Consider the following 14,082-nt stretch of genomic DNA (forward strand, 5'->3'; position numbering starts at 1 on the left):
CCAAAGTGGGGTCAGGATCATTCAAGGTCATGGTATTTGGGATTTTTGAAGATATCGCAGAAAGAGTTGAACTTTTGGAAAAAAAATTGAAAATTCCTATCAGAACTTTTTTGAGCACTTTTGGAGAATTTTGAGCTCAAAAATGCTTGATTTTTGAAATTTATTAAAAAGATGACTTTGTGACTCATCGTCATAAAAATGGGTTAATTGCGACAGAAAAAACTGCAAATTTTCTATCAGAACTTCTTTTAAGCATTTTTGAGGAATTCTGAGTCCAAATAAAGTGGAACATGATTTTTGACATGTTTGAAAAATGTTGGGTTAAAATTTCGCGAGAAGTTTTAAATATCACAATAAAAATTATTTTCAATCATTTTTGAAGAATTTCGAGCTCAAAATTGGATCACAAATTTCCGGATTTTCTAAAAAAAAATGACATTTTACCTTTCAAAATGAGTAAAATTTCCTGCAGATAATCAATAAAATTTCTATAACAACTTTTTTGAGTACTTCTGAAAAATTTTGATTCCAAAATTGGGGGACGATTTTTGAGATTTTTGAAAAAAGTGCCTCGCGACTTTTCAAAATGGGTTAAAATTTTGGCAGAAAATGGAAATTATTGTGAAAACTTTTTTTGAAAATTTTGAGTCCGAAATTGGGTTACGATTTTTGAGATTTTTGTAAAAAAGTGTTATGCAAACTATCAAAATAGGTAGGTTAAAATTTTGCGAAAAAATCAAACATGACAATGAAAATGTATTATGAACATTTTTGAAAAATTTTGAGCATGAAAATCGGCCTTGATATTCCGAATTTCTGAGGAAGTTTTCATGTGAACGATCGAAATGATGAGTTAAATTTTTGGCAGATAATCAGCAATTTCTAAAAAAAATTTGAGCACTTTTGAAAAAATTTCATTCTAAAATTGGGGACATGATTTTCAAAATTTTTGTAGATCTCATGCAACCTATAAAATGGGTCAAAATTCTGCCAAAAAAATAAAGAATTTACACTTGACAAAAATTTATTGAGAATTTTTTTAAAATTGTATTTTTTTCAAAAATTTCAATTTCGGCTTCAAAAATTTTTAAAAGTCTTCAAAAAAGATTTTTTATAGAAGTATTAAAATTTTTCGCGTAATTTTAAGCCATTTTAATTGGTCAAAAATCTCTGAAATCAAAACGTAATTTTTGGTTCAAAATTCTTTAAACATAGCAAAAAAATTGCTAGACCTTGGGCCATTGTGTAAATTGAGAGTTTTCATATTCCATCCCCTTCCCCTATTTTTCTGACTTTTTATATTCAAAACCAATTGAATTTTTTGGGCCATAAAAATTCCAGCCAATTGAGCACTTTTAGCTGGTTGAATGCAGACCATTCTGTTGAAAGTAATTTTAAAAATTTTTCCAAACTTTAAAAATAGTACGATTTTTTTACTTCAAAATTGATAAGAAATCGAACGATTCGAATAATTACTGAGGAAATCCTTATCATTCAAACACTCATCGATGTATCAATATTTCATGAGATATAGATATCGCCATTTTGACATTTCATCGCCATTGTTGAAATTTTCTATCGAATATAAATCGACGATAAACTAATCAGAGTATTCTTATTCGCAGGTTAAAAGTTTCATTCCAGAAAACGAGAAAGGTATCCAAATTCCTAGCTCGGGTCGACTTCAGATAGGTATTTTCAACACCGAAGAATCGTTGATCAAAGTTTTCACAGTATCTTACGATTTAACCGATATGCCTCGTTGTACCAAAACGTTCCTACGTCATAGTAATTATTTCACGCCCAAGTGTAGCAGCGAAAATAACGTGAAATGGTTACAGTCGTTTTTACAATTAAAGTAAGCGTCTTATTTTCGTATTCCTCCTTTGATTTAGAAAAAAAATCACCCATTGAAACCCATAATAACTTTTTGTATTTTTTTCTTTTTCAGATGTAGGTGCTCGAAATCAGGCCGTTTATATCTGCAGAGCGAAATAAACGCCATCATGTTCCAAAAATCCGATCTAAATACGGCCTGCGAGTTCAAAATGAAAACCGATTTAATGCATCAAGATATCACCGAAATAGCCTACAAAACAGACCAGTCGTATTAGGCGGGGGAAAAGAAAAATCCGCACACATCGGATACACTCTTATACATTTATATTATGGTAAAATTGATCGTAGCGTCGTTTTTTTCCCTCTCTCGCGTGCGCAGAATTGCTCAAGAAGAAGAAAAAAAAATCGATGTATTTTTTTAATTCATACCTCTTTGTACTATAATTTTAATTACCAGTCTGGCGAGTCCCCTAATTTACGGAATTAATATCCGTCTACAGTGTTTTTTTTTCTTTTTTTTCCTTCAATTATTCCAGAATTTGCGAAAAATTATTTTAATTTATTTAATTTTATATAATGTAACCTGGGTGGAGTTTGTTTTAGAAAAGATCGATTTAAGGAGTAAATCGATGCGACGACCCATAGTTTTTTTTTTTATTTTATGTTCGATACATAAAGATATCGTAATAATATTTCAATTCAGGCGTCCTTTGCATGTTTTCAATTTATTCGAGAAAACAAAGTACAAATTAGATGTATGTGTTTTAATCATACTTACCATATTCGTGTTTGTCTCGGTACATCCCGTGTTGTAATTAATCTTTTTATTTTTTTTTCTCCAATTGAGGCAATTTTTGAGCTTATTATATTCGTGTAAAATGTGTATAGTATGAGGTAAGAAACGGTAAAATATTCGTGTCACCTTAGAATTCCCCTTTTTTCCTATTTCAAAGGTGAAAAAAATTGAAAAAAATTTCACCTCTGTTTCCAAAACAAACAAAAAAAAACACATTCGTGTATTTGACCATTTTTTTTCTTTTTTTTTCAATTTACTACTAATAGAGTATTAATGTGTATGTGATTATGTTATTTTATTTATTTTAGATCTCATCGAATTTTTTTTATAGTTAAGTTTAGGCGTATTGTAGTGGTTTTTTTCCTTTTTTTTTCTTTTTTTAACTCTCTTACATTTACCTACGTTGTTAATTGAACTTCGAATATACGAAGATGTAGTTCGAAGTAAATACCTTGTTTGGTACAATAAGTTTTGTCTCTGTGATTTTCACCTTCTTCACGTTTCAAATTTCTCTGATGTTTTTCTTTTTTTTCTTAATTTTTTTTTCTCTTCGTTGTCTGATAGTTTCAATAATGTGTAATTACTATACTATTGAATGAAAAAAATGTCTGTGGTGTAAATTTGTATAATACGTACTGTTCCCTTCTTTAGGAGTTTATTTTAGACGCGTCCACTAGTGTATTTTTACAATTGTTGTTGCGTTTTTATTTCGTGTTAAAGTAATATATTATTTGATTAATTTAATCGGTGTGTTTTATTCGATGGAATGAGTGGAAAAAGAATAGATGAAAAAGCAATGGAATTGGAGGGTTTTATTCCTCTAAATTTTGCTCCCTTTTTACAGAAGAATTTTTTGGATTTAGCGCTGAAAAAATGCCAAATTCGTGCTTGAGAGGTTCTAAAACGTATACATTTTGATGTGTCACGTGATATTGGAATTCAATTTCAAATTTTGCAGCTCCTCTCCTGAAGCCTGTTTTTGGTTTAGCGCCAAAATAGGGTCAAATTCGTAATGAGGAGATTCAAAAACATTTAATATTTCGATACTTCACACAACATTTTGAGCTCATTTTCCAAATTTGACCCTCGTTGAAATGTCATAATTACCTCAAATTCTCGATTACCATAAAACTTCATTAATATGTAATAATGACATCAGAATCATGATTAGCGATCGCAAATTAATAAGCATACGTAGAGATGTGCACTTTTCAGAAAAGTAATTTTGGTGAAATGAAAAGTGAAAAGTTCATTGAAAAGTGTGAAAAGTTGTGAAAAGTGTGAAAAGTAAGTCGTGCGAATCTCATATTAAAGCTCTCTGTAAGAGCTTCAAATTGATGTATTTTTTGGCTATCTAAAACACACAAAATAACAAAATCATTTTTTTTCACCTACTTAATCAAATAGTGGTAGTTTTGAGCCTTTCTAGAGCCTCTGACATTTTTGGGTTTTTCAGTTTTGAAAAAATGTTGTGAAAAATATCAAAAATGGGCGCTAAATTGCGAAGGTGGAGGAGTGGAGAGAGTGAAACTTGATATTTGACTTCATCAATGAGGTCAGTGATCTCTGATGAGTAAATTGATTGGTCACTCGCTTTTTTTTCAAGTGAAAACTGAAAAGTGTAATGAAAAGTAGGAACTTTTCTTTTCAACTTTTCATTGAAAGAAAAGTACTTTTCACTTTTCACTTTTCACACTGCACATCTCTAAGCATACGCTAATTTTTAAAAATTCCCATCTTGAGATATTTTCGAATTGAAGAAATTTCCTTGTAAAAATGTGATGTACCCCTGCAAAAATCACGATAGGCAACCAATACAACCGTGATCATAATAAAATCCAGTTTGATTCTTTAACGGACAAACAGCGCTATCTATCGAAATAAAACGGAAACTTTGATCGGTTTTTTTGAAAATCGAGGTTTAAAATTAAAAATAATATGGCATTTCGAAAACTAGATATGCGCGTGGCGCTATCTATCCGAATATCTTGAAACTACATCCAAAAGAAGCGTTAGAAACGTGTTTTTCAATGTTCTCTCTGACGTAGTTCCGTAATATTCGGAAAGATAACGCCACGCGCACATCTGGTCTTCATTTCGCGAATTTCGCGATAATTTTTCAAACAAAACTTGAAAGTGGTGTAGGGGAGCGAGAGTAATTATCAAATTCTCGAATTAATCTCAAATTGAGCGCGTATTTTTTAATAAACATTATTATTGAAAAACCCCACGTTTCGAATGATTTTTACGCCTTGAGAGTAGGCAACTTGTTTGACACATTCGAAATCTATTCACATTTTCCTCCATTTTGAAGCCCTTTACAAACGTTTTAAAAAAATTAAAAGAAGGGGTAAACTGAGGTCACTGAGTTCGAATTTGAATTTACAGTTCATTTCAGCCAAGAAATTTTTGACAAAAATTGACACTAACGACAAATTTTGACAAAAATTGACACTAACGACAAATTTTGACAAAAATTGACACAAATGACAAATTTTGACAAAAATTGACACAAATGACAAATTTTGACAAAAAATGACACAAATGAGGAATTATGACAAAAAAATGACAAAAATGAAAATTTGTGACAATGTGACAAAACATTACAAAAAATTACAATTTACATAAAAAATGATAAAAACGAAAAATTTTGACAAAAAAAACAACATTTTTGACAAAAAATGACACAAATGACAAATGTTGACAAAAAATGACACGAATGACAATTTTTGACAAAAAATAACACCAATTATAATTTTTGACACCAATGACAATTTCTGACACCAATGACAATTTTTGACAAAAAACGACACAAATGACAATTTTTGACAAGAAAATTGCACGATAAATGACCTTTTTGACAAAAATTGACACAAATGACAAATTATTACCAAAAATGACAAAAATGAAAATTTGTGATAGAACATTACAAAAATGACAATTTTCATAAAAATGATAAAAACGACAAATTTTGACCAAAAAAACCAACATTTTTGACAAAAAATTACAGAAATGACAAATTTTGACAAAAAATGACTCAAAAGTGACAATTTTTGACAAAAAATGACTCAAATGACAAATTTTAACAAAAATTGCAAAAACAACAATTTTGTGTCAAAATTTACAAAAAAGGACGAAAATGCCAATTTTTGATTAAAAAATGACGAAAACGAAATTTTATGACAAAACGTTACAAAAACGACAATTTTTACAAAAAATGATAGGCATAGGGGTGTCATTAATTTGTGCATGAGTTCCTATGTAATTTTGAAATGAAATAAATAAATTTGAATTTGAAATTTGAATTTGAATTTCTGCATTAAAGCCAGCTTTACGTAAAAGAATCACATTCATTGCAAAACGCCACGTTTCGAATGATTTTTGCGCCTTGAGAATATGCAACTTCTTCAACACAGTCAAATTAATGTACGTTTTTCTCCATTTTAAACCTCTCTGCTAATGCAAAACAAGTGTTTTTCCGGATACATCGGAAATGCGGAATCCAAATTTATAATTTTCATCGGCCAGGGATGCCAACTTACCGGTTTAAAAAATAAACAGACGTTAAAGTTAAGTATTCAATTACCCAATCGGAATTCTTGAAAAGTTCCACGTTTTGAATATTCAATTTTTGCGGCTTGAGAGTAGGCAACTCCTTTGACATTATTTTCTCAATAGTAAGCTTTCTACGAACACTCGAAAACTATTTCTGGAGTAGAGAGGAGCCACAGATTTCAAAAATTTATACATATGTACTTTGTTGGAGTCAGTGATCCCAACAGTAAATGTTCATTTTAAAGTTCATCTTCATGGAAAATTTCAACGAGTAAGTTACGAACTAGAATGAAAATTTAATATTACGAATGTAAGTAGGTACATGGGTTTAGGTACGTTGAGATATCGAAATCATATATTTAAGTTTTGCAATAAACATTGTATGTACTTAGATCTTGCTGTGACTGCAACATGTTTGATTTCAGTTCAGAATGTAGGTAGGTCTAGGTACATACGAGCAGTTTTGCCAATCACTTTTCTTTGATATGTAACTCAAGTTCATTCCTGGCTGAACAATTTTTTGTTGATTGTTATCTTCTAATATTGTTAATTGTGCGCAAATATCCATTTATTTGATATTTCTGAATGTTTTATGATTTTCTAAAAAATGAATCAGCGAATTCACCCCAAGATAATGGGAGTTGATTAATGGTAATTATTAATATCAATTAGGTAATGGTCAACCTATACCTATTTCTTTTTCTATATTGGTACACGTGCGCATCGAAATCGACACATGAGACAAGCTCACTTCGTTCGTTTAGAATTTTCACATTGATTTTCCAATGATATTTTATAGATTCAGGATACCATCTTGTGATAGCATTATAATCAAAAGTAATGTTTCGTCCCACGTAAATATTCTATATTTAAAAAAATGCTATTAAACACGTTGATTGGAGTTCTGTTTGAATTGCGATTTTTACTTCAGTCATTAGTTCACGCAGGTATAAGTAAGTACATATATTCGCATTATACGTAAGTAGGTAGGTATCAATACTTACTTTTCTAACTGGGCAACGAAATTTAGGTCTTAAGGCATCAGTCCAGTCAGACCATAATTGATTTTTCCAATTCAACATGGGACAAAAATTATCGAAATACCAGGTTTGAAAATCTTCACAATCGAATCCTTGATCGTTGCACCGATCAAAGTGCACTAATGCCTGCAATAAAAATTAAAAAATTGTTGCCGGTTGTAGTGTTATTTTTCAAGTTACTTGAGCATTAAGTAGATATGTATGTATGGACTAATTATGTGATTAGATATTGATACTTTTTTGATCTGCTTTGTTTCTTCGGTGACATTAAGAACAACGTTCATGAAAGATCGCGGATATATGTAGGAGATGGTGAGGTTATCAAAATTCCATTTTAACCCAGTCATGTTGCAATTGCCCGCTCTCGTGATACGAACTTCGGATTGAAGACCCTGTGATTTATAAAATCAGAATAGGTGTTAAGTACCTATTATTGTACGAATGAAATGCTAATGTTTTTTCCCCTTCTTTGCAATTAAAATTATTAGTAGGTTTTAGGTATTGGTACTCACCGTTTGCTGGCAAATCACTGATATAATACTAATAATCGATATGAGAATGAAATAAACGATTAAACAATACATGATCAATAATATTGTAGGAATTCAATTTTTCTAAATCTTGGTCCGGTTGGGGTTGAGGTAGGCTGACATGTAACAGTGGCAATAGATAATCAAATCGTAGACATTACTTAGGCCTAATTATTAGTTAATGCGAATTTGACGTGAACATTAGCAAGTGATGAATTAACTGATAAATAATGACTCGAATTTAGCCTCATTTCCGGCATACATACATAGTATTGTTACCTACTTATAGTATAGTTACAGATTTTGTATGGTAGAAAGATGATGCAGAAGTATCCTTATCAAAACAGGAACACACGATTCGATCATTTTAAAAATTGAAAAGTAAAAATTAAATTCCAAAAAATACTTAGTAAATTTATGCTTAAAAAATAAACTCTCGAGGGCCTTTCATTTTTTAAATTAATTTTTATCAATCGTCACAGTCTAATTTATTAGAGAACGACGTAACAATCAATTGAATACAACAAGTCGTGTATTTAAAATCACCATGATATTCTTACCTACTCGATCCAAATAAATTGAAAAATGTGCTTATGTATTTTTTAAACTTCGTTTTATTATTTTAAAAATTTGAAATCGACATTTTTCAATCTTTCAGTATACTTTTGGAGTCCTTTTTCGTTGATTTCTTCATAACTTTTCAATTGCGATTTTAACATTTCCAAGTATTCATTAATTAATGGAAATTTTTGTTGATCAATTGGCACCATTATCTAGTAAAATAAAAGAGAAAATTTTTAATTTACAGCGAATCGGGTTTATAAAAATTATGAGATTTGTGTAGGTAGGTATTTCTATATCCTTCAGAAACTCTTCAAAAAAGTATGAATGTCTCAGGATTGCATCTTTCTATTTTTCGTTTTTTTTTTTCTTTATTATTATTATTATTATGATGTATTATTATATAAGTAAGTAGTAGATACTTACATTCATGGTTGTTAAGCTGGTAATGAATGAAAAATCAGCGAGGGTGATGCTATTTCCTACAGCATATTTATTTTTTCCGGACAAAAACTTTTCAACGAAATTGTAACGACGTTCAAATGACGATGCAATTCCTTCAGTGACTGAAGTTAAATTTTTTTTGAAGAAAATTCTGTTCTGTGAAAAAATAAAAACATAAAGACAGTATGAGTAGGTATACCCAAAACTACATAGTTCATGTGAGGACGTTTATGAGCAAATCAAAGAAAAAATTTCAAACTACAAAAGTAAAATAAAAAATTCGCTTCCTTATTTTGTAAAATTTATTATCAAAATTAATTTTCTTTATGCAAAAAAAAAAAAAATAAGAAACTTTTTTTTGGTGTTTTTAATTACTAGATTATTACACCCTTCGTAAGGTTCGCTAAGTTATGTTTTTTGATTAAGGTGATGAGTTTTTCTATTTCGGAGGGGTTGTCAGGAATGAATTGGGAGTCTTGGTCTATTTGTAGAAATGATCGATCTTGGAGCAGATGGGGACAATAGAATAATAAGTGTTGAATAGAGAGGGGCTCAGATGAGCAAAATTGGCATGAGGGCTTTGGTGCTTTTTGGTAAAGGTAGTTATGAGTAATTTTGGTGTGTCCAATTCTCAGTCGTGTGAGTATTGACTTCTTCAAGTCTGTTTAAGTGGGAGAGGTTTTTCCAAGGATGGATTGGGCTAAAAAATTGCTTGTATCAGAATATTGAACTGGAATAATTAATCTGTCCTACATTGCGAGTGGATGATTTATTAGGTATCTATCTATCTATCTATCTATTAACTATACTTACAACCATGTAGGGAATGGCTGGAAAGAGAACACCGCTATCAAAATGCAATCGTTGGTCTACCAAGGCACGTATTTTTGGATTCTTTGGATACAACGAATCATCTTTGGCGTATTGATTCACCAAATACGTATTAATTGCATGGCTGTAATAGTATACTATCAAAAAATACTATGAATACTCGTATTACTGTTAAAATATCTGAAGAAGTAGGTACCTAGGTACACGGTGCTCAGAAATATCGAGTACCCCAAAGAAAGTTTTTCATTAAAAATATAGGTTGGCAACGTGAAATAGATGCATATGATTGGTGGAATGTTATCTCTCCAGTCCAACAACCAATCATGTGCTATCATTATCATCATTCACTGTGGCCAACCAAAGTACCTATTTTAGTAGAAAACTTTTTTAGGAGTACTCGATATTTCTGGGCACCCTGTACCTGCATACCAACTTACCTATCCCATATGATTAATTAACCATCTTGAAGAGTCGGAATAGTGTGTTGAGGATTTATCTTAATTTTTTTTTTTTTCAAGGAAAATACTTGAAGGAATTAAAATTTTAGTAAGAAAGGTATCCTAACTGGCAGACAACATTTTTTAGTCAGGAAAAGAAAAAAATTGAAGCTTGAAAAATAAAAGTATAGGTAGGTACCTAGCTACCTCAAAATTTATTTACTTTTTTGATTTTTGATAATTTTTGAAAATTTGATCGAAAAGGTCACAAAGCCAGTATAGTCAGGTCTCAATTGCATATCCGCTCGCGATTCATGTTAAAAGCAATTTTATGATTGATTCTTGTTCTACACACTACACACTAGAGCGAATAAATTTAGCTTGTATGCCTATTTTTCCCCTCCCCCTTTTCCGAAGGTCCACCCTCCAACATTTGAAATTCGTGTATCTCCTAATCTATGGGTCGTAATAAAAAAATTATTGAACAAAAATTGTTCCTTGACATCAGATCTACAATTTGAGCTCATCAAAATTTGTTTTGGAGCAACCCTTCCCCCTCAAATTTCGTAAATACACCTCCAGAAAACATCAATTTTACGTTTTTCACATTTTTAATGAAAAGTTTCAAAGTTGAAGAAAAATCTATAATATCTAACATAAATTTTTCGGAATTGAATTTCTTTTCCAACGAATTATATTACGACCATTTTCCCATCCCCCCGCCGCTATGGTGGCCCCCTCCCCCCACGGGTTACAAATACCAGACAACAAGGGGAAAAATCCAACGCAAGTTGTTTCGGGTTGAAATTTTCATGGTAGGTGGGTACCATCGAAAGACTTACGCGTGGAAAGTTTCAGACCCCCCCCCCCCGACCCTCCCTTTTTGGGAAACCTCCCCTTTTCTGAAATTACAATAACAATAATTTTCTCAACCCCATTTTTTCAATATTTTAGTATGTTGTAGACATTCATAAGTGGTATCCTCATAAAAATTTTCAACCCCCTCCCCTCATATTTACCCCTCAAAATGGCGTTTTTTATGCTTTTTATTAATGAAAATTGGTACTGGTAGGCACAATTTTTTGATGTATTTTTGACCTTTAAATATCATATCATTCAGGAGGTTCGATTCTTATATGAAAACGACGCCGATATTATACAAGTAGCCGTATTTCAAGAATAGTGAAAATTGAGGGGGGTTGAGGCCCTGGAGGTGCTGTATGAGTGTAAAACAATATCTGACGCAATATTTGTGCTCAGGGGGTTCGAATCATAAAAACAATACTAATATCACCGAAGACCGAAGTAATTTTTTTCAAAAATGGTAAAATTTGTGGTGGGGGTCTGAGGGGTCTGGAGGGGGTTAGATGAATGTAGCAGAAAATCTGACGTCATATTCGTACTCAGCGGTATCGAATCATGCGAAAACGACACCCTACTCATTAATGGTTATTTCCCCCAAAATTCTCATTTTCAGAAAAGGGGAGGTTTCTCAAAAAGGGAGGGGTCGGGGGGTCTGAAACTTTCCACGCGTAAGTCTTTCGATGGTACCCACCTACCATGCAAATTTCAACCCGAAACAACTTGCGTTGGATTTTTCCCCTTGTTGTCTGGTATTTGTAAACGTAGGGGGGGGGGGGGGGTCCACCATAGCGGCGGGGGGATGGGAAAATGGTCGTAATATAATTCGTTGGAAAATAAATTCAATTCTGAACAATTTATGTTAGATATTAGATACAGATTTTTCTTCAACTTTGAAACTTTTCATTAAAAATGTGAAAAACGTAAAATTGATGTTTTCTGGAGGTGTATTTACGGAATTTGAGGGGGAAGGGTTACTCCAAAACAAATTTTGATGAGTTCAAATTGTAGATCTGATGTCAAGGAACAATTTTTGTTCAATAATTTTTTTTGTACGACCCATAGATTAGGAGATACACGAATTTCAAATGTTGGGTGGGTGGACCCTCGGAAAAGGGGGAGGGGGAAAATAGGCATACAAGCTAAATTGTTTTGTTCTAGAGTGTAGAACAAGAATCAATCATAAAATTGCTTTTAACAAGAATTGCAAGCGGGAGCTTTTTTTTGTGAAATTGAGACCTAACTCCTCGAATAGGGTTATGAGGATTTTACTCAATGTGGCCCCAAAAAATATGCTTATACCTACTCGTATCAATTCACTTTCAAAATCAATTAGATTCATTATGATCGCAGCTCATGATTATAACGAGTGTCGGCAAGCTATCCATCATTAAATTGTTGGTAAGTAGATGAGTAAATGTTCATTTCAAAGTTCATCTTCATGGAAAATGTCAACGAGTAAGTTACGAACTAGAATGAAAATTTAATATTACGAATGTAAGTACATGGGTTTAGGTACGTTGAGATATCGAAATCATGTATTTAAGTTTTGCAATAAACATTGTACTTAGATCTTGCTGTGACTGCAACATGTTTGATTTCAGTTCAGAATGTAGGTAAGTAGGTACATACGAGCAGTTTTGCCAATCACTTTTCTTTGAAATGTAACTCAAGTTCATTCCTGGCTGAACAATATGTTTTATGATTTCCTAAAAAATGAATCAGTGAAGTCACCGCAAGATATAATGGGAGTTGATTAATGGTAATAATTATTAATACCAATTAGGTAATGGCCAACCTATACCTATTTCTTTTTCTATATTGGTACACGTGCACATCGAAATCGACACATAAGACAAGCTCACTTCGTTCGTTTAGAATTTTCACATTGATTTTCCAATGATATTTTATAGATTCAGGATACCATCTTGTGAAAGCATTATAATCGAAAGTAATGTTTCGTCCCACGTAAATATTCTATATTTTAAAAAATGCAATTAAACGTTGATTGGAGTTCTGTTTGAATTGCGATTTTTACTTCATCTAGTCATTAGCTCACGCAGGTATAAGTAAGTACATATATTCGCATTATAGGTAGGTATATCAATACTTACTTTTCTAACTGGGCAACGAAATTTAGGTCTTAAGGCATCAGTCCAGTTAGACCATAATTGATTTTTCCAATTCAACATAGGACAAAAATTATCGAAATACCAGGTTTGAAAATCTTCACAATCGAATCCTTGATCGTTGCACCGATCAAAGTACACTAATGCCTACAATAAAAATTAAAAAATTGTTGCCGGTTGCAGTAGGTAGTGTTATTTTTCAAGTTACTTGAGCACTATGTAGATATGAGCTGATTATGATTAGGTAGGTATTGATACTTTTTTTATCTGTTTTGTTTCTTCGGTGACATTAAGAACCATGTTCAAGAAAGATCGCGGATATATGTAGGAAACGGTGATGTTATCAAAATTCCATTTTAATCCAGTCATGTTGCAATTGCCGGCTCTCGTGATACGAACATCGGATTGAAGACCCTGTGATTTATAAAATCAGAATAGGTGTTAAGTAATATTGTACGAATAAAATGCACGTTTTTTTTCCTTCTTTGCAATGAAAATTATTACTTTGGTGTAGGTACTCACCGTTTGCTGGCAAATCACTGATATAATACTAATAATCGATATGAGAATAAAATCAACGATTAGACAATACATAATCAACAATACTGTGGGAATTCAATTTTTCTAAATCTTGGTCCGGTTGGGATTGAGGTAGGCTGACATGTAACATTGGCTATAGATGATCAAATCGTAGATATTACTTAGGCCTAATTATTAGTTAATGCGAATTTGACGTGAACATTAGCAAGTGATGAATTAACTGATAAATAATGACTCGAGTTTAGCCTCATTTCCTGCATACATTGTAGTTATAGGTACTTATAAGCAGGTACAGATTAAAGTGGAAATTGAATTTCCAAAAACATACCTGTCAAATTTGAGTTAAAGAAAAAACGTAGCGAGCTTTTTAATTTTTTTTAAATTTTTCATATCATCAATGCCTCGTCAGAGAACGATGTAAAAATTTGCATAAAATAAATCATGTAAGTAAGTATAGTATACTTATTCAAAATCATCATGATGTACTTTACTCTTACCTATTCCTTATGTGTGCTTAAT

At 31.8% G+C, this 14,082-nt stretch overlaps 2 protein-coding genes and 1 pseudogene across 4 annotated transcripts in view; 1 reads left to right on the forward strand and 2 right to left on the reverse strand.

The window, feature by feature from the left end:
* LOC135845855 (atos homolog protein A-like) overlaps nucleotides 1-3,379 on the forward strand; it is a 100,007-nt gene extending 96,628 nt beyond the window's left edge. For all 3 annotated transcript variants that reach the window (XM_065364702.1, XM_065364704.1, XM_065364703.1), the window contains exons 12-13: nucleotides 1,626-1,858; nucleotides 1,952-3,379. In XM_065364702.1, the coding sequence (XP_065220774.1) occupies nucleotides 1,626-1,858; nucleotides 1,952-2,114 (396 nt within the window). In that variant the 3' untranslated portion in view covers nucleotides 2,115-3,379. The remainder of the gene's footprint in view (nucleotides 1-1,625; nucleotides 1,859-1,951) is intronic.
* Nucleotides 3,380-8,309: 4,930 nt separating this feature from the next.
* LOC135845134 (glutathione S-transferase 1-like) lies at nucleotides 8,310-12,486 on the reverse strand (annotated as a pseudogene).
* Nucleotides 11,964-13,972, reverse strand: LOC135844845 (uncharacterized). The gene is made up of 6 exons (XM_065363222.1): nucleotides 13,546-13,972; nucleotides 13,282-13,437; nucleotides 13,009-13,170; nucleotides 12,699-12,871; nucleotides 12,462-12,603; nucleotides 11,964-12,364 (listed from the first exon to the last, which is right to left on the reverse strand). The coding sequence occupies exons 1-5, from the start codon at nucleotides 13,615-13,617 to the stop codon at nucleotides 12,594-12,596; spliced, it is 573 nt and encodes a 190-aa protein (XP_065219294.1). The 5' UTR covers nucleotides 13,618-13,972; the 3' UTR covers nucleotides 11,964-12,364; nucleotides 12,462-12,593.
* Nucleotides 13,973-14,082: the final 110 nt, after the last annotated feature.

This window comes from Planococcus citri, chromosome 4, assembly GCF_950023065.1.
Source record: "Planococcus citri chromosome 4, ihPlaCitr1.1, whole genome shotgun sequence".
Lineage (NCBI taxonomy): Eukaryota > Metazoa > Arthropoda > Insecta > Hemiptera > Pseudococcidae > Planococcus > Planococcus citri.